Raw genomic sequence first — 26,713 nt, 5'->3', positions numbered from 1 at the left:
CAGGCTCACGGCAGCCACTGGAAGCACAGCGGGGCTGGAAGGGACCCAGGCCGCCTGTGCTCCGGCCTAGCACCGCTGTGGGCAAAAGGCCTACCCCGGGGAGTGGGCTCAGCGGAGTCCAGCCTCCGCCCAGTCACAAGCCTCCAGGGACAAGTCATTCTCCTCCAAATGAGCCCAAGTCCCACGTCCTCGTGGGGCGGGGACACTTTGCTCAGGGGAGACAGGCCCATTCTGAGATAAGTTGCCAAAGAGGAATAAAGGCAAGTTGTGTGCCTTTTGTTCATTGTACCAAGCCCCAGGCCTCGTCTTGCTGCTCCGAAGGTCAAGGACCAGAGCACGTATGAGAAAGTGCAGGGGTGAGGCTGCTGAGAGCCCCTGCGCTTGGGGCCAGAGCCCGGAGAAGCTGCAGCAAGGACAGGCCTCACAGGGACCTTTCTAATGACCCTCCCTGAGCCACCATTTCCAGAGGGAGAGACAGAGATAGGAAGGAAGGAGAGACAGTGAGGGAGAGAGACAGGAGGGAAGGAGGGAGCGGGCAGAGACACACAGACAGAGAAGAGGAAGAGGAGAGGAAGGGGAGGAGGGAGGGAGGCTGGGGCCACAGGAACCTGCTCTCTGGTTCTAGAACCTTCTGCCTGTGTTTGCAGCCAACTGGGATCTTCCATGAGACCCGTAACTCGCCGGGGTCTGGCGGTCTGGGTGGAAGGATGGCTGTGGCGGCCGGGGGTCACGGGGTCGGGAGGGCTCCTGGCACCTGCGGGGCCCACGCTGTGGACTTCCGTGTCCCCTGGCTGTTTCCAGCAGGTCTGTCCCTCGCAGTACCAACCCTCCAGATCTTTACTCCAAATCTTCCAGGTTGGGCGGGGGGAGTGGTGCCAGAGTGCGGCAGTTTCCAGAATCTGCTCCCGAGCTTTCCAAGGGCACCCCCAGGGGACAGTAGCAGCTGCTCCAGGTGTGCTCTGGCCAAAGACCCGAGCCCCCGTGGTGAGTGGCGCGGCCGCTGTCCCCATCCCACAGACGGCACCATGGAGCCTCGGAGAGCGGAAGAGGCTGCTCCCGGTCTCATGGCCCGTAAGTGAGGCCCCAGGACCCCAGCCCAGGCTGGCTGCCATCCCCTATGCCCCGTCCCTCTTCGAACCCTCCTGCAGGCCGTGCTTCCCCATAGGCCCTTCCTGTGCTGCCGGCCCCGCGGGGGTGCTCCTTCCTCGTCCCAGGGCAGGACCTCACGGGGTGGGGGGTGTGAGTCCACGGCCCTTGACCAGTCGCAGCCACGGATATTAGTAATAACAGTCGTTATTAATTATTAATATATCAATACAATTAATACAGCGCATGTTAATAATTCATGCCCGCGCTCCAGTGTGTGGAGGGCACGTCAGCGGCTTGGCAGGCCTGTGTTCAGATCCGGGAGTCCCCAGCTCTGCGGAGTCTCTGTGTTAACACTGTCCTTCCCAGCTGCGCCAGGAACCGTTAGTAAGCAAGCATTTTAATTAACTCACGCGGACTCAAATTAACGGCCCTCATCTTCCAGCTCAAGGGTCCCTGTCTGCCTCTGGCTGGAGGCCTGTTCCTGGGCTCAGGGACACGGGCAGGGAGCCGTCCCTGCACTCGGCCCTGCCCGCCACCACCCCAGGGTGCGCAGGGTGCTGCCCTGGAGGGTGGTGGTGGGAGCTGTCCTGCATCTTGTCCTGCAAAGGCCCCCCACGGCGGCCGCACCGTCTTGACTGTGTCTTGTCATGGCCGTGTCTCGTCACACGCTGCACTCACGCCCCCCGCCCCACCATCCTTCCCGAGCGAGGTCTGGGCAAGTGCAGGGGGCAGAGCGAGGCCCTGAGAGTGCTCCCCAGCCCTCCCGCCCCCCGGGCCAGGCTCCCCACACAGGGAGCTCCTGGTCCAGGGGTGGGAGGACCCTCCACGCAGGGCTGACAGGCCACGTGACGTACAGACGCGGTGCCGTGTTATTATGGTGACAGACAGGGTTGATTAGAACCCGTGCCATGCTCAGAGCTAGCACGACCTTCGCCAGGAGTGGTTGGAAGGTCCGTGTTGTGGCCTGGGCCGAGCCCCCTCAGGATGGCTGGAGTTACCAGGAAGGTCTGTCGGAGGGCTCTCTGCTGACCCAGAAGGGGGGCGGCCGTGGGCACGGGGAGCACAAGGGGCCCACAGGGAGGAGCGAGGGATTCTCAGGGGACCACGGTCATTGTCCCGGGACTGACAGAACCTTGCTCCTCTCCTCTTGTGTCCCGAGGGGAATTTAAATGTGTAAGTGAGCACGTCCGCGTCCCAAGGGGCCCCCGAATTCTTCTGCCCCAGATTCCCCACGAGCAGTGATTGCCTGTCGGGCTGGATGACATGGAGCAGGGACAGGGACACAGGCGCACCCCCACACAGACCATGTACCCCAGGGACAGCGCCATGGGTCCCTTGGCCGCCCCATGGGAGCCACGCAAGGCAGTCCTGATTCACAGATGAGAACAGGCTCGGGACATCTTCCCCAAGGTCCCAGACCAGGCCTTCGCAGCCCGGGGCAGCCGGAGGGCAGCACACGGCCTCCTGCGAGGGCTGTGGGCAGGTGGGCTCCTGGCCCTGTTGGGTTCTGTTCGGCACACGCGGCACACACTCTGCCTTCAGACTCACAGAAGAGGCCTCTTCAGGTGGCCCTGGGGGCACAGCCGCAGCCCTCTCTTCCCCGCCGCGGCTCATCTCTCCCCATGGCACAGCGGCATCAGGGACAGGAGTCCGGCCGCAGCTACCGAGCTGGATGAGGTAGGTGGTGACCTGAAGCCCCTCACCTCCATGACTTGCTTGGGCCCTCGGTCTCCAGGGAGGAAGAGTGACCCCTGCTATCTGGCGACAGCAGGGGCTTAAACCTGCTCCTCCAACATTTGTCACCCTCGGTTGAGGAATTGCTTCAACGGGATGCCGCACAGAGAGCCAGGGCTCCGGTGCCCCTCCCCCAGTCCTGTGGATGCAGGCCAGGTGTCCCTCGGGGCGCGGTTTCCCGCCGCAGACGCCAGCAGGCCTGCCCGTTGGCCCCACCATCATTGCTAAAGACCTCAGCGCACCTTTGGGTCTTGGGTGTGTCCTGGGGATGAGGGGGCCAAAGGAGGGTCTGGGGGTCAGACATGGGGTTTCAGTGACCCCCCTTCCCCTCTGTGCTGGCCAGACCCCCTCTCCCCACCATGACAGAAGGAAGCCTCCAACCCCCGAGGGACCCCAGCCCCACCCTGGACATGTCTTGAAGCAGAGCTTGTCCCTCTGCGTTCTCTTGTCTGCTCGGCCATCTGGGGAACCAAGGTCCCGTGTGTGTGCCCCCCCACACTGCTCTGCCACCCGCTGAGAGGTCAAGGGGCGACCCTAGCTGCTGTCCAGAGGCCAGACTAGGGCGGCAGGGCCTCCGGAAAAGGTCAACACAAAGGACAAAATGAGCCCAGGCAACCCATCGTGGCTGAGCGCTGCCCCCACACCAAGAGTCAGGGTGAGGGACCCTGGGTCTGGGCGTGGCAGCGGCGACCCGGGAGCTTTAGGAAGAGCCCCGTGGGGTCCTCGAGAGAGACCGCAGAATAGAGCAGAGCAGGTGGGCTCCCCAGGCTCTGCCCATGACTGCCCCCGCACCCGGCGGGCCAGCCGGAAGAGTAAGACCCGACCCAGCAACGAGCCGTTTCTGGAAGACGCGATTCTGCTCCTTTGGGGAGAGAGGCTGGGTATTGGCTTGATACTGTTAGGCATGATGGGGGCACTTTGCCGAAAGAGGGATTAGCAACGACATAAACTTCGTCATCGGTGTCTCTGCACGAGACGCCAGTCTTAGGTTTGAAAGTTGCAAATGGCCCCATCCATCACGTGTCCTGGTTGGTGCTGGAAGACATAGACACCCTCCATCTAGAAATTTCCGTGGGATTCAGCCTTGCTCCCCTACCTGCCACAAGAGATATGGCCCAGCTTTGCACAGTGAGAGAGGTCTGGTGAACCGTCGATTTGCTCTGGGTGGGGGTGCGGGTCCCCGGCTGTCTCCCGCTCAGCCCGCTGACAAGGAAGGCCTGGCTTACACGCAGGAGCAGATGCCCGGGGCAGGTCCCCACCTGCGCCCTCACCCACCCTCTTGGAAAGCACCCGCATGGTCAGACAGTGGTCCCACGTGTCGCGGGAGACACACCGCACCCACGGGGCCTCAGATGGTCCAGCCGGGGGCCCCGTCACGAGCCCCTGGGGCTGCGCAAATGCCGTCCACCCTGGGCTCGGCTGCCCGGTGTCCACAAAACGCGTTCCTGGTGCTAGCACCCACAAACTAGTCTCTAGTTCTTCTCTGTTCTACGAATAAAGGAGGGTCAAGGCGGCACAGACAAGCAGCAAACGCTCCCCAGTACCGCACAGGTTGGCAGAGCTGGGGACCTGAGCCCGGGTCAGCAGCCGACCCATGCGTGCATGTCCTCCAGGGCTAGTGTAGGGCGGCCTTCATCCCTGCCTGCCCCGCACCCTCCTCCTGGTCCAAAGGGCCCTGGGTTCTGTCAGGGAGCCTGAGGGGTTCTGGTGGGTGGTCCCCACCCTTGAACATGCAGGTGACCCCCCCTGCCAGAACTCTCAGAATGAGTTCCCTCCCGCCCTCATCTCTCTCGCTCGTGCTGCTGCTGCTGTCCTGGTCGGAGGCATGAGCCCGGAGCTGCTGGGGGCCCCCTTTGCCCCCACCTAGGGAGATCTTGCCCCAGAATGAAGCCTGCCCAGAGGGAAGGGGCCACGAGACTTCTGATCACACAGTCTGAGGTTCTGGGTCTAGCCCGAGTGGCACACTTCTCGGCCACAACCCGCTAACGTCCCTGCCTGGCCTACCCTGAACCAGTCTGTCCTGAGGCAGCCCTGCAGCCCAGCCTCCGTGCCCACTTCTCCCGGGGGCCTGCCCCGGTTCCTCCCGCGGCCGGTGAGGGTCTCTGTCCGGCAACGAAGGGAAGCAGAGCGTGGACCCACGCATGTGCCTGAATCGCAGGACGAGTCCGGGAAGGGAGATCCCAAGCAGAGCCGGCCGTGTACGGAGGCCTTCCCCGAAACTCCTGGAGGACACTTGTGGACTCTTTGGTGACAGAGGTAGATCGGGGGAGTGGTGACAGGAACCCAGGCTCTAGGGACTGCCTTGGAGTCCCAGCCAGCTGGCGGAGCACAGGGGTGCAGAGGAGCCGGGGGACCAGGGAAGGGAGCATGGGCTGGGGGCTTCCCTGGAAGAGTGGGCTGAGTCCTCCTCTTGTGGGGTTACCAGGGAGAGCATAAACCCTGGCTTGATCGCCTCACTCGGAGGCTCGCCCCCACTTGCCCCTCACCCCAGAGGCCAGACCGTCCCAGGCACTTCCCCTGCCAAGCGCCACCCGCCCCCCCCCCGCCGCCCCTGCCCACACCAGTGCCGCCTCGCAGACGGTGAGAGTGAATGGGGTCTGTGTGCTGGGCTTCGCGTGCCCGCATGTGTGCACGTGTTCACACCTGTGCTGTGTGGGTGCCTGCGTGTGTGTGCACGTGTGTGTGAGTTGTGAGCGTGTACGTGCACCCCGGCCTGTCTGTGCACACATATGCTGGGGCCCGGACAGACCCACATCAGCAGTGGCAAGCAGAAGCGCCCCGGGGCCCCAGCCGCAGGCAGTGTGGGCGTCCTGGCCACGCGAGCATCCCCGAGAGCAGGAGCGCCTCCCAGAAGGCTCGGGGCAGGCGGTGAGGATGGCAGAGAAGGCTACACCCCGGACGCACACAGCGCCTTTGGTAGGCGGCCACATGAGCCCTTCAGCGGTTGTGGAACTGGCAGGGGGTGCTTCCCAGCTTGCGGCCTGGCCTCCCCACCCACACACTGCCACCCCATCCCCAGGGCCGAGGACAAACTCCCTTTCTCACCATCACTCACTGGCCACGGACGAAGGATTTGGGGCCACGTACTGGGAGAGCATCTGCATCTTGTCTAAGAAAGAATTTCCTTCAATGGAGCATTTTCTTTCTTTACTGAAAGGTAACGGGCATTTCGGGGCCCCTAGGAGGAAAGACCTGTCCAGGGCAAGAGCTGGGACTGGGATTCCCCGTGGAAAGCTCCAGGCCCTTGGCCGCTGAGCCAGGATGCCACCATGGGGGAGGCAGGGGCTCGGGGACGCCGGGGAGCGGGCCGCGATCTCTTTCTCTCTGAGCTCCAGAGCCGCGATTAGAAAGAACCCTGGGCTGTGGCTTGTGGGGAGCACAGACTCGCCAGCGTGGGGGCCCGGCCTCAGATGCAGGTCGTTTTCCCTCCTTTAAGAGCTTCCTGAGCTCAAGGGCTCTACTCGGAAGCCCGAGTTCCCGCTCAGCCCCATCCCAGACCCCACACAGGTTCTCGGAGGGTCATCTGCCTTCACCAAACGTTCTCCAGTTTCCTCCACATGTGCGCTCAAGGACAGTCGTGGCTGGGCACACAAGGGCACGGCGCTGGGGGACAACCCCAACACGGGACCCCGTAGCCAGTGCGAGGGTCAAGAGGCTCTATGAGGACGCACGGCGGTGCCCTCGTCCGCGAGACCAAAGAGGGACAGGGCGCTGAGCCAGGAGGGACAGAGAGGCCTCGGCCAACAGGCAGGGTGACGCTGAAGGTCTGCAGGTGACCCAGGGACTGTGCCCTGAGCTCCCAGGGAAGTTAGGGGTGTTCAGGAGGGAACGAGTCCCCAGATGATCTTAGGAGCACCTCAGGGAAGAAGTCGTCATTGGAAGGAACCCAGCACGGATGGGCGGCAGTGAGTGGCCCTGGACCGCCAGCAGGGAGGGCAAGGCAAGGCCAGCCAGGACAGGCAGGAGACTGCCACGAGCACCGGCTGTGAGCTCGGCAGCTCAGACCCTCCCTGAGTGCGATGCTCCCTCTCCCACAACCCTTCTCCCCTACAGCCTTGCCCAAGCGTCCCCCCACCCCATGAAGCCCAATGCTCAGCACAGCCAGGACTCGAGGTGGCGACTATCCTAGCGGCTCAAGCTCAGCCCCCTGAGCCCAGCTGGGCCGGGACGGCCATGTGGCCACCGCGCTCCCTTCAGCCTCCCTAACCTCCAGATGCTCAGCCGGTGGCCGCCCCCAACCCCGGGGGAACTCAGACCCGGACCCTGATGAGCAAACAGAGCTTGAGGCTGGAAGAAGTGTGGCCCCCCCAGGGATGAGCCTGTGTCCCCGTGTCCTGCCCCACTTCCTAGGTCCCTGGGGTGGCCTTCGCCCAGCCAGGGCCTGGTTCCCAGCAGACACGTGTTCCAGAAGTTGGCCCAGCTCACGGGCCCATCCACAAGGTTGCCCAGAGGCAGGGGTGATGAGAGAGCCCCCCTGCAAACCTCCGGACCCAGACCCCAGCCAGGGCTCCGGACAGAGCCTCTCCACACCCCAGAGAACAGGGGCGCAGCCCCAGCGCCTTGGCCTCAGGCCCGGGCTCTGTTCTCTACCGGCCGCTGAGTACTGTCTTACCTGCTCTTCTCCCGGAGTTGTGCCCCTCCCCCTGCTCTGTGAAAGCTGGAACTGGGCCTTGGTGGGCGAGGGGCTACCCCGGGGGCCTCCCCTTGTTCATTCACCAAGTGTCTACTGCCCACAAGGAGAACAGGGGCCTCCAATGCTTTCGAGACTTTTCCGCGCCCACCGTGCCAAGCAGGTGTCTTTGCCGCTCCTTTCTGCCTTCACCTAAGCCCAGGGCGGGGCAAACCGGGACCCCAGGGCCAAACCCCACATGCCCACTTTTATACCAGGAGCTGACAATGAATGACAGAGGAGGGGCCAACGGAAGAATACGATTTCATGACAGCTAAAAATTACACGTCCACGCCCACTGAAGCCCACACGCCCACGCCCACGCCCACGCCCACTGGTGGCAGCTCCCTGGGGCCACCCAGCCCTCTGCCGGCCCCTGTAAAGGTCACCTGCTGTCCTCCAGGCACCATCTGGCCTTGTCTGGGGTCATTGGCCCCACAGCAACTGTGTGGTCACCCGGCAAGGGAAGCAGGGTGGGAAGCCCCTGCAGAGACAGGGACCAGGGGCACCCCTGTTCCAGGGGGCCCACAGCTGATGGCCATGGTGGTCCACGTGCAGGTGGATATGGGGCCAGTCTTACGTGGCGTCATCCTTCGGTGGGAGGGGAGCCAAGGCCGGGAGCAGAGGGTGCCAGGTGCCCTAGGTGCCGTGGGAGGTCATGTGAAGGAATCCAATCATCTGAAAAGCGAACTGACCAGCTCCCTGGCGGCGGACCGCAGCGAGGACCTGCACTTTCCTCTCCTGAGGGCGACGGGCTTTCCCGAGTCCCCAGCAAGGTGCAGCATTTCCCATCAGCCTGAGAGCTGCCCTGGGCAGTAATGAGGCAGGAGGGCGGGTGAGGGACGGGCAGCAGGTCCCCCCAGGTCCTTAGCGTGGGCAGGAGTCGCAAAGTGGGCTCTTGGGTCAGGTGTCCAGGAGAGGCCTGGGGTCCGTCTCTCCTTCTGTTCTGGACCCCCTGGGCAGGGCCACCAGCTGGCAGTCCCAGGGCCCGAGGTGGCTGAAGTGACTTCTGGATGTGCAGGCCGCATGCTAGGCCTCCCCAGGGGCCCCCAGAACCACCGCTTAGGTCATCAGCATAGCATGGATGCCTAGCACTGGGAAGGGTCTTCTGGGGCCAAGGTCACCTTCAAGGAGACAGTAGAGCCCAGGCTGGGGAGAGGGTCTGCCTTCTTGGGGACAGGCAAGACATGGGCCGCAGCCCCAAACCCCTGCTAGCACAGGCTCCAGGACGTGGAGGTGGGACGCTGGGGTGGAAGCAAACGTGTGTTTTCACAGCACACTGGCCGGGGCTGAGCGGGGGCCGGCAGCCAGATCTCCACCCGGCTCCCTGGAGGCCCAGGGTGGGCATCTCGGAGAAGCCCGCACTCGGAGGGGGGCCAGTGGGTCCTGGACACAGGTGGGGTCAGCTGGTCTGGGGCTGGGGAGGGGCAAGGGCTCGCTTACTTGGAGCTGACCAGACTGCGCTGGGCCTCCATGTGGCTGCTGCCGTGGCTGCTGCCGTGGCCTCTGCGGTGGCCTCCCTGGCTGACGGTGCGATCAATGCACAGCTGCAGCTGGTTGAAGGGGACCAAATCCGTCGAGCAGCTGATTTGGTTCCATTTTACCAGCTCTAGCAAAGCATTCGGCTCCAGGGTCCATGGGAGCAGCGGCGCCGATGGCGGTGCGAGGTGATGTCCAGACGCGCGGGACACCCCGGCTCTGCCCCCGCCTCCCCTGCAGAACCCGCCGTGGCGCAGGGACCCTCCTGCCCTGCAGGGACTGAACATGAGAGGGAAGGGCCGGGGAGGGGGGCGTCGCATGGCAGACACACGTGGTCGCGCACACGCACACGCACACGCACGGAGAGGCCCTGGGCGCGGGGGCTCCATACCCCTGCAAGGGGCCCCTGCCTCTCACTGTCTCCATGGCTCCCGCCACCGGTCTCAGCCCTGCCACACAACCGAGACGACCAGGGCCCTGCCCTCAGGGGGCTAAGAGCTGGAGTCGAGGCAGGACAGGCCTGGGGTTAACCATGAACCTGGCCCAGGGTGGGTGCGCTGGGACACTGCGGGCGTTCTGGGAGGGCAGGGGCCGGAATTCCCCAGGGCAGCCCCCCTTGTGCGGCTGTGGGAGGTGAAGCAGGACGCGAGGCCCACGCAGCCGACCCCAACCCTGTGGCCTGTCAGGGACGTGGGGATCATCCCCTCGGCTCCTGGGAACAGGCCCACAGTACGTGTGAGGACAGCGCCGGGCCAGCCAAGGCCGCACAAGCCTCATCACCCTCAGTGACTCTGACAGAGAAGGTCCTTTTCAGAAAATTAGTTTCCTGCTGGCACCCAGTTCACCAGCATCAACGACGAGGGAGGACAGCGGGTTCGGCCGTGCCGGGGACACGGCGTCCTGGGTGTGTGGACTTCCCTCTGAGCACAGGCTGGCCTGACAGCGAGGGGTGGCTGCGCCTGGCTCCCAGCCCGCTGATTCCTCCGGGTCCCTGCGTCTCTCAGCCCAGCCCTCCTGATGCCGCGGGGTGGACCCTCAAACGGCCAGGCCGGACTGCGCAGAGTCAGACCCGCTCCCACGGCCCCTCCAGGTGCAGCAGAGCCTGAAGACCCCAAGACCTCAGGCCTCACCACCCCTGCCACTGCACCCCTCCTCCCAGATGTGAACTAGTTGGTGCTGTGGGGTCCTTCCCCTGGGGACAGTCCTGGCCTTTCACCTCCAGACCAGGCCCCAAAGTTCATCAGGAGCCCTCGGTGGGGGACCCGACCCTTCCAGCCTCTCATCCCATGACCCACGCACGGACAGCTCTGGCTCCTGACAGCCCTGGAGGACAGGGAGCTGGCCAGATCCCAGCTCTGCGAACACCCTTTCCTTTTGGTTCCAGAGCATGGGGAGGGGGGCACCCCAAGGATTCCAGAGAAGACGGAGCAGACAGAGCAACGGGCCGGCTCCACCCTCGACATCCCTGATGAAGGGGGGGGTGGGACGAGCCTTGGCGGGATCTGCCATTCCCAAGTCCAAGCGCACACCCCAACCCGAGGGGCCACCTGGCCCGCCTGACCTCGCCGCCTCTCCCCTCTGACACCTCACTGCTCCGGGCTGTCTGCCCCTGGGTCTCCAAGTCTGGAGGAATTGCCCCCAAATAATAGACCTTTGCTTCTACATGGACATCTCCACTGCCCCACTGGGGGCTCTCCCAGCCCAGCCCCCAGCCATCAGTCCGCACCCAGCTCGGCCCAGAGCACGTGGTGGGGCCTCGGGTCTGGAGCGCCCACGTCCTGTCTGAGCAGCCGGGAACCTCGGCCCCCGCGGCAAGTGCAAGCTCATGCGGCTGAGAGGGTCACCCCCCAGCGCCAAGGCTGGGCAGTGGCGGCAGAACCCAGCCGCGTGGTCAGGCGGCCTTGGCCGGCTTATCCTGGCGTGTGTGAATCAAGGCCCCACATGCCAGGCACTGCCATCCGTCACTGCGGTGGAGAGGACACTGGGCTCGGGATATGTCCCTGTGGCCGTCCCCTAGGAGCATGGAGGTCCAGCCGCCCACTCCCACGCCCCACACAGCCCTGTCTGGGGAATGTTCTGGCAAATCTTCATTGAGTAAGGGACTAACACATGTGACTACAGGTCTGGCGCCCTGAGGGGTCTGCGTCTTCAGTGTGGCTTCGGGGGGAGTGGTCCCTACATCTCAGACTCAGCTGCCTGGCGACTATTCTAACTCAGCTGGGAAGATTTTCTGCTTCCCTGGGCATCCCGGGGTCTCAGCCTCCATCCAGGGGCTCCTGGCTTCCCCACAAGTCCCAAAGCCTCCTGAACGGCCCCCGGCTCGGAGCAGGTGCCTCTCCAGCCCGCCCAGGAGCCCCCTGCCTGGCTCAGACCCTGCCACTCACCTCCACCCGGCCGTCTCCGGGGGCCCCGTAGCCCCTTCTCCCCGCCACCTGCCCTTGGGGCCTCTGACCCCAGCTCAGAAGGCAGTGCCACGGGCCGGGCCCAGAGGACAGCAGAGAAGTAGCCAAGGCCAGTGCCAAGGCTTCACCATGACTTGCAAACGCGTCACCAGGTCTGCATTTCCGTGCGTGTCGCCTCCCGCCAGAAGGTAAGCTTGCCCGGGGCAAGGACTGTGTCCCAGGCTGCACAGGGCCTGGCAGAGAGAGGGGCCGAGAGTCCTGCTGAATTTACCCTCGGCCGGCCCGGCCGGCCGTGGCTCCTTCAGGTCCTTCTCCCTGGACCCCGTGCCTGTCCTCCCACGAGGGTGAGACAGAGCGAGGCTGTAGCTAACACAGTTTGTGCATTTTATGAACCAGGTTTCAGAGCATCTGCTGATGTCTGGTGTATGTCCCGTATGGGGAAGGACACTCCGCAGTTCTGAGCAGCCACAGACACCAGGTGTGGGCCATCGCTGCGGAAGCCGCGGCGGCCCTGTTAAGAACGATACAAAATTAGGCCCTATGAGTGCATGCGTGTGCGTCCAGTTAGTTCTAATTGGAACAAAGGACGGTGTGGGTGAGGCCTTGGTGCGCTCGCCCAGACTTGTGGCCAGCCTCGACCCCAGAGGTCCCCAGTGGGGCCGTGGTGCCACTGACACTGGGGCCAGGGAGCGGTAGGGCTGCTGGTTCTGCCCCTACATGCTCCCCAGGGCCTAAGCAGCAGCTGGCACCTCTTCCAGGAAGCCCTCCTGCATTTGATAAGGGCCCCAGACTCAGAGTGAGCAGTTCAAACTCCCCAGGTGACCTGGGCTGCACCAGGCTGTCCCTGAACCCCAAGCTGTCCCTAGGTCTGAGCCACCAGTGAGGGGCACTTAGGGGGCTTCCCCAGTCTCTCTGAGCCTCGGCTCCCCCACGTGGGGGTGCCGGCCACATACCGTCCACAGCGGTTCCCAGGCTGTGCTGCTTCACCACTGCCACGACCTTTCCAGCTCAGACGGGATCCCCGGGCCCAGGAGCTTGAGACACGGCGCTCACTTGGAGCAAAGCCCACCAGACTCCCTGTCAGCGGCCCTGCAGCCTGGGCCCCGCGGCTGAGTCCTTAGTGCAGAGGTGGCCCCGACTCCCGGCTTCCGTCAAGGACAGCGCCCCGCAGAGACACACTTGCCGCTGGAGCCACGGCCCTCGGACAGTGCAGGGCAGGACACGCGTGAAGCCGCACCCCGCCAGTCACGGGGACGGAGACGGAGACGGCGCCTGGACCGCGGCAGGGGCATCCCCCACGCGGGGCGGCTGGCAGCCAGGACGCCCTGCACGGCCCCCAGTGGAGAGGGACCAACAGCGCGCGTCTGGATGCCTCTTGAGTTTTTACCATGAAGCATTTAAAATTTAGACATCAGGAACCCTAATATTTCTCTGGCAGTAACATTACCTATTAACACTCAGAGTCGCCACTAAATTAATTTTTAATTCCAGATTTCGGTTAATTATTAAAATAACTTGCACAGGGGCGCCTGGGTGGCTCAGTGGGTTGGGCCGCTGCCTTCGGCTCAGGTCATGATCCCAGGTCCTGGGTTCGAGCCCCACATCGGGCTCTCTGCTCATCAGGGAGCCTGCTTCCTCCTCTCTCTCTGCCTGCCTCTCTGCCTGCTTGTGATTTCTCTCTGTCAAATAAATAAATAAAAATCTTTAAAAAAAAAAAATAACTTGCACAGAAATACAGTTAGTCCCAGGAGCACGACCAGCCCCAGCCGGCCGCACCAAAGGAGCCTTCCCACGGCTTCTGTGCAGGCCGCTGGGTCTTCACAGGGGGGTCTCCAGGGAGACCCAGAGTTAAGGCACAGGAGGCAATCCCACCCCCAGACAGTTCTCCTTTCTGCCGATGCTGACCCAGCTGGATGCCAACCAGACCTGCTCAGCCCCGTTCGGTAACTTTCCTGTCTGTTCCAAAAAAATATGTATTGTTTCTCAACACTGATAAAAGTTTAATACAGAGTTGCCCGGGTTTTTAATAAACTTGTCAGTGAAAGAGCAGGGCAAATTGATGGGGCCCCTCCTGGAGGTAAATTCCACCGCAAATAGACCCAAAGAGCAGGGGGACAGGGCAAGGGGGAAGGCAGGACAGAGGGGGATGCACGATTGTTTTGCTGTTCTTTACAGAAAGGGTAAGATGGATTTTGTGTCTTATTATCTCACAGATAGGGCCAGGGTAAAAGCTGGGATAATTTCAGGAAAGCAAGCTTCCCAGCTCAGAACCAGATCAGAGAGCTCGGAGGTCAGGGGACGGTGGCAGTGTGGGAGCAGATTCACTGCCAGTGCGCTCTGAGATCGGAGCGAGCCACTCAGCACCACGGCCCCTCCACGGAGCCCCCGTAGCACCCCTCCACCGGCAGGAATGGATCCCAGCCACCTGCAGAGCTCAGAGCATGGGGAGGGCTCGCGCCGCTGGGTCCAGTAAATGAGCAGGAGAATGACACTCACACACACTGTCATATCTGTCCCTAAACTCGGCCGGCCTGGGGAGGTCCAGCGTGCTGAGACGTGCTAAGTGTAGCTGTCTGCCTGCAGGCCGGCACTGCCACCCTGTGCTCGGAGGGGTCTTGGGCAGGTCCCTCTATTCCCTCACTCAAGGTCGTCTGCTCCACTGGCTGCAGAAGGGCTTAAAACTCCACCATTAGAGATACGCTTCTTGGGTTAAAGATGGAGAGAGGAGCAAGTTCCCCTGGGAAGCTGCTGGACTACAAGCTCCGGGGCCCTGGGACGTGTTGCTGTGTGCAGCGTGGGAGGCGATGTCCAGGGGCAGACAGCAGGTATGGAGGGAACCCTAGCAACAGCGTCCATGCTGCAGGGAAGCCAGGCCAGGCAGAGCCCTGCCTTACCACACACAGCCCACAGCCCGGGGTCAGGTTCCTGGCCCTCTTCACCCCTCCACTGTGTGAACGAAGGCCCTGCAGTGCCCTTGGAAATGGACGACAGGCGGTCTTCAGGTCTGGCCTGGACTTGGTGTCCACAAAGGGGGCTGGTGAGGAGAGTCCAGGGCTCTGAGCCATGCCCGGCCTGTGCCTGTGGCCACTGGGGCTGTACCTGGGTCCTGCGGGGGTGGGCTGGGCATGAGGAGGCTGCCCGGGCCTCCCCTGGCCCTGAGTCATCTGAGTTTAGCCTCTCCAAGAGGACAGCTGAGAATGTGCACCATTTACACCCGCCAAGATGGGCCAGCGGCCACAGAGACACACAGCCCGGGTGCCATATGTGGGCATGATGGATGGCAGGCAGGCCTGCCAGGGGGACAAGGACCCAAAACAGGGCATCTGTCCTGGGTGTCCTTCACCTTCCAACCATCTCCATCGAGCCCCCTCCTCCCCCATCCCCTGTGACAGGTTCCTGGACAGCTGCCTTCTCCCACTGCTGTTAAAAATACTCTAGTCCTAGAACCTCCTGTCCTGTACTGTCCTCTATGCCCAAGCTGGACGTTTAATCCCACGGGGGCAACCCCAGACTCTCAACCACCAGACCCTTTGGGTGTCTGCTCCCCTGGATAGGGAAAAGCCAGCGACCTTGCCACCCAGCACGGGAGCAGTAGGGCCTTCTTTCCTTTGTCCTCCCCCTGGGCTGGACAGCGGGGGCCTGGGAGGCACCCCCATGCCCCATGCCCCTGGCCCTGTCACACAGTCCAGCACAGGAAGCAGATCTGGGCCTCTGACAACCTAGGGGATGGCACTGATATCCTACGCCCTAGGGAGCAGGACCCATTGCCCTGAGGATCCCCACCCAAGGAGCGGCTGCTGGGCTGTCAGAGACACCTCCTGTCCCTGCCCCGACAGCATGGCCCCACAAGCCCCACCCCAGCAGCCGCTCTGCCGAGGACCACAACGCGGGCTGCCACCACTCCACCCCTCCCCACAGCCAGGCCTTTCTGCGGTCAGAGCCAGTGGCAAAAGCAGTCCCCACGAGGTACCCAGCAGTGCAGCCCACGAGGGGCCCCACGCTCCGGCCAGCCAGGTCCTGGGCCTTGCGGGGACCACCGAGACAGTCCCGGAGCAGGATGGGAACAGCCCACGGGAGCTCCGGGGGGCCGCTGGCACGGTGCCTGGGATCCTTCTCTTCCTGAGAGTCACGCCAGCCTCCTCCCATCCCAGGCCTGCTGCCAGTGGGCCAAGGACAGCGGGCAAGGCCAGGGTCCCCCAGAAAGCCCCACGCTCTCATCTCGGAGCCCCTGTCCCAGCAGCGCTGACCCCAGTCCTGCCCCCCGCCCCCCAAGGAGCCGTGGGCGTCAAAGGCAGGGAGCAGAGCGGCGGGGAGTGGAGGCCCTGCGATGGGACAAGCGGCCAGCCAGCGAGGCTGAGTCAGCACAAAGCTGCTCTGAGGGACGCGAGGCGGTTACCCTTTATGCTAAGGTGGCACAATTAAGGCAATGCACTGGCCCCGCCCCTCCCGCGGGCCCCGCCCCCTCCACTTTCCGCCCTGCAAACCCCTCCAGGCTTCCTGGGGCTGTAAAGATTACTCAGGTCCTCACTGTGCTCCCTTAGGCCAAGGCGGGGGATGGGGATTCGCAAGTCAAGCGCGGTTCACTTTGACTGACGGGCTGCGGCCGCTGATACACCAGCCTGGCCCCGCGGTCGCTGCCCAGTCCAGCCACCTCGGCCAGACAGACTTTTTCGAGAGATTTCTAATGCCCCCAGCGGATGCTTTCAGCAGGGCCACCCCCCTTTGAAAACCTCCTGCAGGAAAACGCCCAGGACGGGCGAGCCGTCCGGCCAGAGACATGAGGGCACCCTCTTAGGAAGCAGGTGCCACCCGGCAACCGATAGCGGAGAAAATCTGTGGTCGACGCAGACACCTGCCCCCACCGGCACGACAAGGCTGCCCCCGCCCTCCTGAGCCCCTGGTACAGAGCGCGACTGGATTTTGTGGGCCGGCGCCTGGAGGAGTCAATCTAATCTGACGGAAATTATGAGGGCCACGGCCCTTGGAGCTGCCGTTTGACTTGCGGAACCTGGCCTGCCGTGGGACTGTAGAGTTCCCCAGGTGCTCCAGGAGACCCAGGGGCGTCCTGGTCCGAGAGCTCAGAGAAAGGGGCACTGGCCACCCTTCCTGGTCTCAATGTCTCCCCACAGCCTCACCAAAACCACCTGGGTCCCCAAGTGGGTGAGCAAGCCCGAAGAGGGTTTGGACCCCCCCAGGCATACCCCAGACCCCTCTTCCTCCACAAGAGTCCTGGAGCCCCCCAGCAGCCTCTCTGGGGTGGCAGGCCCTCAGGGAACCCTGTGGGCAGAGCACACCCGTGGTCTGGCTGGCCTCTCCTTTTCCCCCAGAAAGGCTCAACGAGCCAACGGAGAAGCCCCGCGTGCTCTGGGTCCCCCTCCAGCTCCTCCCTCGGGGAAGCCAAGAGCAGGAGCTTCACGTACAGAAAATTCCAGCCGCCCCCGAGGCTCCCACGGGGGGGCCTCCAAGTGGTGCCCGTTCTCGTTTTGGCCAATCAAGAGACGGGTGGCAATTTACAGCTCTCTCCCTGCGAACTCCCCAGCTTTACTGCTCAGTCAAACCTGACTCCCAAACGCTAATGCTTGTATTTAAACACCACATCCTGCAGTAAAGCCGTAATGTACGGCGGATGCATCTAGGGAGAAGCCGCATGTCTGCGGCCAGTCCTGGTGGCCACACGCCCTGCTACTTCCCTCCCTGTGGCCGGAGCTGGAAGCAGTGGGCCAAGATGACCTTCCCAGGGACACTGGGCTTGGACCTCTCTGGGCCCAGTGGCCAGGAGGGCAGCGCCAAAGGATGATCGTACCTCCCAGCTGTGGGTGCCTTTGGAGTGACGCCCAACTACAGTCAAGTCTCTGGGAGCCGGAGCCACCGGCGAGCTTGGAATTGCCTGTGTCTGCCTGTCCCCGGGCTCTTTGGCAGGATCTCGGTGGCTCTGGGAACCTCTCTGCCTCCAGACCCAGTGCTTCCAGCAGCAGGAAGGCCTACTTGCCTGCCCCTCCTTGTCCCACCCGGAAACAAGAGCCCCATTCCTGCCAAAGGTCAGGGTGTGGGAGGGGCTGGGGCCCCTGCCATGAGCCCAGGGTGCCAATGGCAAGGGTGCCCAGAAAAGCAGAGATGACACACGCGCTGGAAAAATAGCCCTGAGTCTAAGGAGGACGTGCCCTGGGCAGACACACCGGCCTCCGCCCGCGCCGAGGGCTAGAAACTGGCCAAGAGGCCTCTCCCACAGCAGCCCAGCCCCTGGCAGCCACCCCAGCACCACAGAGACCAGCCCCGCAGACCGCAGAGAACACCTGCCTTCATCCCCTGGGCCATCACGATCCAGCCACGGGGCCCACGGGACTCCACACCCGCCTCTTCTCCTGCCCAGGACCTGGGTGGTGCCACAGCAGACAGAAGGGGTCCGGGCTCCCAGCCACGGCGGTCACACTAAGCTTCACAGCACACATGGAGGAGAGTGGTGTGGGGCTCGGGCTGGTAGGGAGTCGGGGGACAAGACCAGGTGGGACCCCAGGCTCAGGGCCGGCCACACTCAGCCCCTGTGGACTCTGTCGGGTGTCCTTGGGGTCCGGGGCTTGGGTGCCTCTGAGCCCGCCGGTGCCTGGGGCCTGGCCCCAAGAGGCTGAGCCACTTGGCGCCCTCGCCTGTTTCCCAGGGCAGCCCCCCAGCAGCCAGGGACTGTGTTTCCCCTGGGGAGGATCATGTGGCTACAGGAGCCCCTTCCTGCCTCCCTTTCCTTGCCCGGCCTGGCTCCCTGACCCTTTGGGGACACGCTGCCTTCCTCGTCTGTGAGAGGCTTTCTGCTCCTGCCGCACAAACAGCCCTTTCTCCTGCCCAGTGACCCCTCTGCAGGTGTCCGGAAGTGAGGCCCCAGAGCCACAGGCACCCTACGTTCCCGAGCCCAGGCCCCCCCGGTCCCCGCACAGGACCCCACGCCTGCCACAGGGCCACTTCGCTCTGCCGCAGTCAGCACACTGAATATTTAATGTCTGATGAACGCCTCCACCTGCTGACACAGGCAAAGTGACAGAACAATGCCGGTAGGGGACAGGGCCGGCCACTGACGCCCCGGCAGCCTGCCCAGCAGGCTGGCTGTCTGTCCGTCTGCCGGGCGGCCCCACGGTGAGAGTCCCCACCTGAAATACATACTTCTTTACATTCCATAGCTCCGCAGGTCCATATGGGCATATAAAGAAGTATGTCCCCCAAGTGGGTAGCTCAGTGGACAGCCACGCGGGCTCAGGGAAGGGGCCCCCGAGGCCGTGGGGCTTCTGCCCGCTTACACAGCCCGGATCCCCCCGGTGCATGGGTCCCACACACCGCGCCCTCCAGCTCTGCCCCTGCCTGCCCTACCTCCGTGCCCCCGCCACCCCGCAGCCCATGGCCCCTGTGCACACGCGCGCGCCGGCAGGCAGGGCAGAAGCAGAAGGCCCGCTGCACCGTCTCAAAGATCCCTTCGTTCGCCCCACAGTTATCTGGTTTTGCGTCAGAGGAACGAGAAAAGCAAGGACCCGGGCTGCCACCTCCCACCCTCACCCGGCATGAGGATGTGCCATTTCCTCTCACAGACGTGCCGAGCCTCAGCCAGCAACCCCCCTTCATCTGGGCACCCTGTCCCAGCCAAGCACACAGGGAGGCCGGAGTGAAGAGCCCAGCACGATGATCAGGGAGCAGGGTGGCCAGAGCCCAAGGGGAGCCCAGCGCCTCGCACCCTGAGCCCAGATGGGAGCTCCTCCGACCGGAGGAGCGGATAGGCCTTACCTGGGCAGCTGGCAGCTTCCTGGGCGCGTCCCTGGTGGTTCTGTCTCCCAGAGCCCTCACAGACAGGGCTCAATCACGCCTCTGTCTTCGAACACACGCGTGACAAGGACAGTAGCAGGTGGACCACGCATCTCCAGATGGGGCTGGGAGCTGCTTGGGAAGGGGTCCTTGCCTCCACCAGCCCCATCTGCTCCTGGGCCTGGGTGGGGGACCAGAGCTGGCTCTGCTTACCTCTCTGGCTACCTCCTCCTGCTCCAGCTCCTTCCCTCCCTCCTTCCTGCTTGCCCTCCCTCTGCACTCCTGACATGTCACCACCTCTGCCGTGGACACCTGAAAGGAGCTCGTACCAGCAGGCGGCTCCCATGGGTGCCCAGGGGCCGCCGAGGGCCGTCGCCCGTCCAGCGCTGCGGCCAGGTGCACCTGGCTCTCCGTGGCCTCCACCCGGCCTGATCAATACCATTTTACGGACAAACGCAGGGCCGCCTTCCTGGTGATGAATTTCCCGGTGCTCACCAGCTTCAAATAAACCCGTTAAAGAGGGTTAAGTAAACTTAGCAAGTGGCAAGCTAAGCACTTCATAACACTTTGTTGTATCCATACTGGTTTTCCCTGCGTTTCAGAATTTGCCTGTGACAGAGAAGTAGCCACTCTTCCCCACCAACTTCTCTGGCCACCCCAAGTCCGGGAGTCGGAACGCACAGAGTCTGACAGGGAGCCGTGTGGCCTCCGGGTCAGGTGCCCGCCAGGCCTGGGGCGTCAGGAGCTCCGTGTGGAGGTCTCGCCATGGCCAGGGTGAGGCCCCTGGCTGAGCACTGGGCTGCTGAAGAAGGATGTCACGCATTGCTGGGTGCCTGCAGAGGGACACAGCGGGAGACATGCTCGCGGGGGGCCGCAGCTGGGCTGGGCAGAGACACAGAGGGCCAGGGATAGGGATCCTGCTGTGGCCGCACAAGGCCCTGGGCCTGAGCACCCTTCCAGTTCCATCAGCAAACCAGGCCTGGGGCGACTCCGCATACCCCTCCCCACGAGGCATCCCCCCCGCCCTCCGTCCTGTGCAGATGGGCCCAGAGAAGAGTCCAGCCCGGCAGTCCCCGGGGCAGGGCCGTGTCCCCGCAGAGCCTGCAGCGTGCAGAGACAGCTAAGCCGTTGCTCCAGTCCCTGGGCTGTGGCTGCCGCACCGGGCAGGGCCGGGCTGGAGTTTTCTGTGGGGGGTGTGATCTGGGCTCCGAGAAGCACCCCAGCAGAAGGAGGGAGCCGCTCTGCAGACAGACCCTGAGGAGCGGCGGCCCATTTTCCTGTGGCTGCCCTTATTTTCATGTTCCTGCAGCCGGAAAGGAAAGGGCAGCCTGAAAGCCCCCTGGCCCCCCACAACCCCCAGGCCCCTGGAACGCCCCCTCCAGAGATCCTCACACAAGAACGGGAGTCTGGCACCTGAATTTCCCTGTCCCCCTCCAATAAATAAGGCCTCAGAGGCCCTGCTCAGGCCCAGGACCCTCCCACCCCCACCCCAGCCTTCACACAGACCAAGTCTGGGGTCCAGGGACACGTAGGGGGCTCCAAAGGACATGGGGGGCAGTCCGGGTCCAGCCAGAGCCCTGGGAGCCTCTGCCCCACTCAAGGCGGAACCCTGACCACTTTGCAAACAGTTTCCCATCCTGGCAGGGCAAGAGGAGCAGCTGCCTCGGAGGAACCCCATGGGGGTTGGGCGGGTAGCAAGCTGGGCTGTGCCCCCCACTCCCCCCGCCCCACCCCCAGCCTTGCCCAGCGCTCTCGACAGTTTTGAGGCCCCCTCCCCGCCCCCAGTGTGTGGAGGTCATGCTCCCTCCAAGAGACGCTGCTCCCCAACCCCCTATCCCCCACTGAGTCCCCCTCCCCCGCTGTCTCCGCCCACCCCCGCCACGGTGTGCACTCAGCACAGGGACCCTCCCGACCCTGACTGGGACCACCAGAACTACAGAAGTCCAGAGCCCCGACCTGGGGCAGCCACACCGTGCAGGCTTGGGACCCCCGCCCCAGCATCTCCACGGTTAATGAGGCGAGTTCCAAGGTAAGTGTAACCACACTCCCAGCGCCACGCTTGTACCATGGGGCGGGCTGGCTGCACCCTCCCCACCCCCATGGCCCCTGCCCCTGCACCGACCCCCGTCCACCCCTGGGCATCTGGAGGCAGCCACTTCCTTGCAAAATGCCCGCATGTCAAAGTTCGTGCCCCGGGTTGGACGCGCCCTGCCGGCCTGCTGGCTGCCGGCTCTGCAGTTTTCCAAATGCGGGCAGAACCTCGAGCCAGGAGAAAACTCCAAAGCGCCCCCCTGGAACCACGCGGCCGGCACCACGGCTCCCACCCACCAGCAGGCACACCCCCGCCGCTGCGGCCGGCAAGTTTGTGGGGCTGTCTGGCCAGGCTGAGCAGGACTCACCGCGGAGCCCCTCGGCCGGGCTGGCGGCAGCGGCGGCGGCAGCGGCGGGCGCAGGGTCGCGGCTCCCGGTACGAGCGCCCGCGTGGCTCCCAGGGAGATGCTGCAGCCGTGGCAGCACCATCCACCTTCTCCCGGAGCCAATCGCGAATGCAGGGGTGGGGGAGGCCGGAGCTCCCGATGCGCCCGCACTTGGTGGGGGGGTGGGGGGCAGGCGAAGAGAAAGAAGACACCGCGCACCCCCCTCCGCACCCTGCCCTTCCCCCCCGTCCTCCCGCAGCAGCGCAGACTTAGCAGGAAGGGAGATCTTGGGAGGAGAGAGGGAGAGGGAGAGGGAGGGAGGGAGGGACCAGAGGCGATGCAGAGTTACGGAGAAGCTACCTCGAGCCCGTGCACCTTGAGCCCCTCCCTGCTCTGGGCCGTGTCTGCAGACGCTCCCGCACCCCCAGCCGGGTCAGTGCAAGGTAGAGGTCAGGATGGAACAAAAGGGGACGGTCCCGTGGGTGTGCGGGCTCACACATGCACACAGCCCATCTCGGAGGCTCGCGCAGGCGGGGGGAGGGGAGGGGCGGGGAGGGGAGGGCTGACCCAGGGGCCGCAGCCGGCGTGGGGGCCCCCCTCGGGTCAGGAGCCGGCCTCACCTTTGCAGTCCTTATATACCCGGCCAAGCATCCCAAACACGCGGCCCGGCCAAGGGGCCCCCTCGGGCTGTGCTCCCTGACCATATTTAGTCAAGCAGGGGAAAAAATAGCGTGTCAGCTGGGCCTCGGCTGGCCGGCCACCGGGAACAGGGTGGGTGCGCCAGCGCCATTGACGGCCGTCCCGGGCCTGGGCTGCTGTCCTCGCCCCTCCGGCCCCTCCCCGCGGGCCTCCCGCCGCTGTCCCTGCCCTGCCATCCCCCCTGCTATTTTTAGCCCAGCCCAGGACAGAGGCGCCTCTGGGCAGCAGCCCTCCCAGGCCAAACAGCCTGTTCCTAGGGGTGCCCTGGGGAGACCCAGGCAGCCCCCAGGGCTCTGGCCGGGTCAGGGAGGCCAGCTGCCTCCTCCCTGTTCTTGGCCTCCAGGGACTGGGCCCACCCCAGGCCACCTAGTACCCAGCTCTGTGCACTTCTGCCCAGAATGGGGGCCCAGACGAGGTGACAAGGTGGTGAGGTGACGAGAGTCACTGCTCTTTCCAGAGACTCCCAAGCCAGCTCTGAGGAATGAGGACCGCAGGTCACCTTGGACAACAAGCCAGGCCCCCAGGCTTGCCACAGTCTACCCCAGGCCTGCAACCAGGGGGCATGCGTGAGCGGGAGACCCCAGTGTTCACACGGGCTCCACTCCGAGTGCCCCCAGCCTGGGGTCACGCTGCAGTGATGTCATGGGTATGTGCTAGGCACAGCCTGCAGGGGCCTGTCCTCACGTGGCCGGGACGCAGAGGCCAACGTCCCCCAGCCCTGTGTGAGCCGCGTGGGGACCCTGGGATGCAGGGTGGGGCACTGCAATGGCAGGGCGGGCCCACTTCCCAGGCCAGGGGTGGGCTCCCCCGGGGAGGCAGGGGCACCCCTAGCTTCACTGTCTGTGCAGTCCCGGCCGCTAGAGTGTGAGCAGCCAGACGCCCTATTGTTCCAGAAAGCCGTTTCAGGAATCCCCCCACACCTCCAGCTGCTGGTGTGGGGAAGGGGTGTCTCTGCCTCTCAGAGCAGGCTCCCACGTGCCCGAGCCCCCCACCCAGAGCTGCAGGATCCGGGGTGCGGGGTGCCACGGGGAGGGCCTTGGTGGATCCCCGTGAGGGGCAGGGGAGGGGAGGGTGGAATGACCGGCTGGCAGGGGCCCCAGCGTGTGGGGCAAGCGCTCCTGGGAAGGTTTGAGTGTCTGGGAGGCCAAAGTGGGAACGCCGGTGGGAGTCAGACCCTGCTCACAGGCCCCCCAGGCCCAGCTGGGGGATCCTGGGTTTACCCAAGGGAGGTGGGGACCCCACGAGGTTTCAAGCTGCACGGTCCAAGTGCTTTCCCTGAAACCAGACACTTGGCCCCTGACCGTGAGGGAGGGTCTGCTCTACCCTGTCCCCTCCATGGGAGGGGCTCGCAGAGCCTGGGTAAGGGGGTCAGGGCACGCAGGGACCCTTGGCTGGTCTGCAGGTGGGCGGGCTGGGGTGGTGGGCACGTGGCCTGTCCCGAGGGAGCTCCTGTGATGTGCTCCATGCAGCGGGGGCGGGGGAAGGAGTGTGGAGCCATCGCAGATCACCTGGTTGACCACCCTCCAGATGGCAGCCTGGCTCTCACGGGCAAGGCTGGGGCCCACGGCCGCCTCTCCCCAGGAGAAGTGCTGGTTGCGTGGCCAGTCCTCGGTGGTCCTGGAGGCCACAAGGACAAAGCCAGAGGACAGAGCACTCTGTTCATTTGTCCACAATGCCAGCATTTCTGGGTGTTCTGGAAGCTTCTGGGTGACGATGTGCTGACCTTCAAATCATCACTAAGAGGTGGGCCTCCTACCGTCCCCGCTACACGAGGAGCAGACGCTCAGAGACAGCAGACTCACCCGAGGTCCCGGGGTGGGGACATGCTGGGCAATGGCCACCTGTGTGGACGCAGCCTGGGGCCCTGCTGTCCTCCAGAGCCCCTTGCCAGGACAGTCAAGACAGACCCATGGTCCCCTGCCCTGGATACTGATGGAACCCCGCCCCGGGGAGACTGCCAAGTGTCGGAGGGACAGGGAAGGTGGCCAAGCACCTCCCCACCCCCGGGCGCTCCTCCCGGGCGTCCTCAGCAAGGTGGCCAGTGACGTGATGCCTCTTCTAGTGCGAGGCTGAATCCGGCCCCGACGGCCTGCCTCCCCCGTCTATTCACCGGCAGGGCCACGGGGAACGGGCTCTCACCTGCCGGGGCCACGGACTCAGGCCAGGCACCAGCCAGTGAAAGACTCCGGCGTGGGCACCTGCGTGGCCCTTACCAGCCAGGCCGCCTGGCGTGCGTGGCTGCCGAGGTCTCTGGAGGGACGCCTGTGACCGCAGCCCCAAACCTGGGTTTGATTTGATCACGTCAGTGTCCGTAGCCACGTCCCAGCCGCTGCCGCTGTGCGGGCCGCGCAGAATCAGAGAAGCTGGGCTGCTCGTGTCGCTGCACGGGGAAGAGCTCCAGAAGGAAAAGTCGGGAAAGGGAAGCCCGGGGCCTGGCTGGCAGGGCAGGTCAGAGGTCAGGGAGGCTTCTGTGGGGCCCAGAGGAACAGCCGGGCCTGGCCGGGCCAGGGACAGCATGGAGGCCACAGCACGGCAGCAAGGGCGGTCAGGCCGGGGGTGGTGGGATGCCACCGGGTGAGGGTCGAGCTGGCTGGGCCCCCATGGCCGCGGCTTGGACCCATGGGGCCGTGAAGCAGAGGGGAGAGGGCTTGGGGCTCCAGCCGGCCCGGCAGAGCCTGCCTACCAGCTCTGCTAACCGAGCAGAGGTGGATACACAGGAGGGAGGTCAGGGGAGTAGACTCCCGGAGGATGGGGTGCTTCGCCCGGGCGTGAGAAAGGGGGTGTTGCAGGGGAGAGGCTGGGGGGGCAGGGGGCACCGCCCTAATGGAAAGCCTAGCTGATGCCCTCACTGGGGATGAGGAAGGACGTTCCTGCTCAGAGATGGTGGCAGAACCCAGAGGGGGTCCCAGGAGTCAGCTGGGGGCGGGGGTCAACCCCTGGCAAGGGGTCTCGGGTGCTCGGTGGGGGGGCAGTGTGGTTTCTGGGCCACAGGCCCTCTCGTCCCTGGAGCAGAGCAGAGGGTGGGGCGGTCACCGAGCTCGGCGGTTTCCTGGAAGCTCGAGGACAGTAATGGAGCCAGGAGCGCCCCTGGGAGCAGTGGCTTCTGACTGAGAGCTTTTCCTGGAGCGCCATCCCTGGGGGCCGGGCTAGGGGGGACCGGGGGGGGGGGGGCAGGCCTCACATGCCTCCCACCACATCCTCCAGCCCAAAGAGAGAGGCCTGCAGCCCCTGGGAAGGCCCCACCAAGTGACCTCTTGGGATGCAGGAGAGGCCACAGGGCAGGGAGGGGCGGCTCCCTGACTCTCGAAGGCTCAGCGTTTCCGTCTGTCAGGTGGGGCCGTGGCCCATAGGTGCTGACGGAAGCCTCCGTGGGGGGTGGGGATGGGAGCAGCCCATGCTGTGGGCTTAGTTCAGGAAAAGCCCCCACACGAGATCATAATATCCCCCACCTTCCCGTCTTCATGCAGAGGAGCCACTGAAGGAACGAACGAGTCAGTCTTTCAATCCACCGGCCGGCGGGTCGGCCACGAGGCTGCTGGGGCCGTGGGCGGCACGTGGCGGGATGGGGCGGGGGGAGGGCACGGCCTGAACGACGTTCATGTATGTTCAGCGCTGGGGATGGGGTGAGGCTGGGGTCTTGTTTGGGGGGCAAGGACGAGGCAGGGCCAGCGCCCTCGGGGGGCCTGGCCGCAGTCAGAGGTGGCCCCACTGCCTGGCGCCTCCCACCGCGCCTCACAGACCAGAACAGTCTCGTGGTTACTTCAATCATCCACGGGTCTTTAAAAAACAAAACTTAGGTTTTATTGTAAAATCTGGTTGTAGCGTCAGACCATCGTCGACACTCGTCCAGACCAGCCCGGCTCCAGTGCCACGACCATGGGCAGGGGACTGGACAGACATCACCCAGCCACCCCGGAGCCGTCGTCAGGGAAGGGCGGCCGCAATCACGGTGAGAAGCGCCTCACCCCCGCCAGCCGGGGCGGCCGTTAAAAACACAAAAGCCCAAAACCGGAAAATAACAAGTGTTGGGGAAGCTGTGAAATCGGAAGCTGGGAAGTGAACCTGGGACTCAGCGGCCCGTGGAAAAGGGTCTGTAGCTCCTCCCGCAGCGACACCAGCAAACCCCGATCCCACGCCAGGCAGGAGCGCCGAGAAACCAGACAAGGCCTGTCACACTCAGGCACCCCTGAGGACTGGGGCTGAGGGAGGGGACTGCGCAGTCTGTCTGCAGACAGAGAAACCCGACCACAGAGGGAAACGGACCTGTGGTGTAGCCTGCAGCGTGGAAGCAGCAGGAAGACGCCAGAAGCCGGCCCAAGGCCCTGGGTGCTGCAACGCCTTGCCCACGAGGCATCCAGAACAGACCGCGCACTGCACAGAGAGGCTTCCAGGGCCTCTGGAGGGGATGGGGACTGGACCCCTCACAGAGGCCGGCCTCCTTGGGG

The 26,713-nt window shown here is 64.4% G+C and overlaps 1 protein-coding gene across 1 annotated transcript; it reads left to right on the top strand.

Annotated features, from left to right (window-relative positions):
- Window positions 1–1,025: 1,025 nt before the first annotated feature.
- LOC125109915 (predicted GPI-anchored protein 58) lies at window positions 1,026–6,486 on the top strand. Its single transcript, XM_047746999.1, has 4 exons — window positions 1,026–1,071; window positions 5,315–5,403; window positions 5,571–5,739; window positions 6,260–6,486. Exons 1-4 carry the CDS (start codon window positions 1,026–1,028, stop codon window positions 6,484–6,486), a joined length of 531 nt encoding a protein of 176 aa, XP_047602955.1.
- The last annotated feature ends 20,227 nt before the right edge of the window (window positions 6,487–26,713 follow it).

The sequence above is a fragment of the Lutra lutra genome, chromosome 9 (genome assembly GCF_902655055.1).
Source record: "Lutra lutra chromosome 9, mLutLut1.2, whole genome shotgun sequence".
Classification (NCBI taxonomy): Eukaryota; Metazoa; Chordata; class Mammalia; order Carnivora; family Mustelidae; genus Lutra; species Lutra lutra.
Note: the sequence above shows the minus strand (reverse complement) of the source record. Positions and strands in the feature narration are given on the sequence as shown.

What these genes read in the sequence shown, in the direction of transcription:
- LOC125109915 (XM_047746999.1), top strand. Translation starts at nt 1,026, where the DNA reads ATGGAGCCTCGGAGAGCGGAAGAGGCTGCTCCCGGTCTCATGGCCC. An exon ending in CCAGTGCCGCCTCGCAGACG is followed by an intron (nt 5,404 to 5,570) that starts GTGAGAGTGAAT and finishes GGGCCCGGACAG; the next exon opens with ACCCACATCAGCAGTGGCAA. An exon ending in GGACGCACACAGCGCCTTTG is followed by an intron (nt 5,740 to 6,259) that starts GTAGGCGGCCAC and finishes CCCTCCTTTAAG; the next exon opens with AGCTTCCTGAGCTCAAGGGC.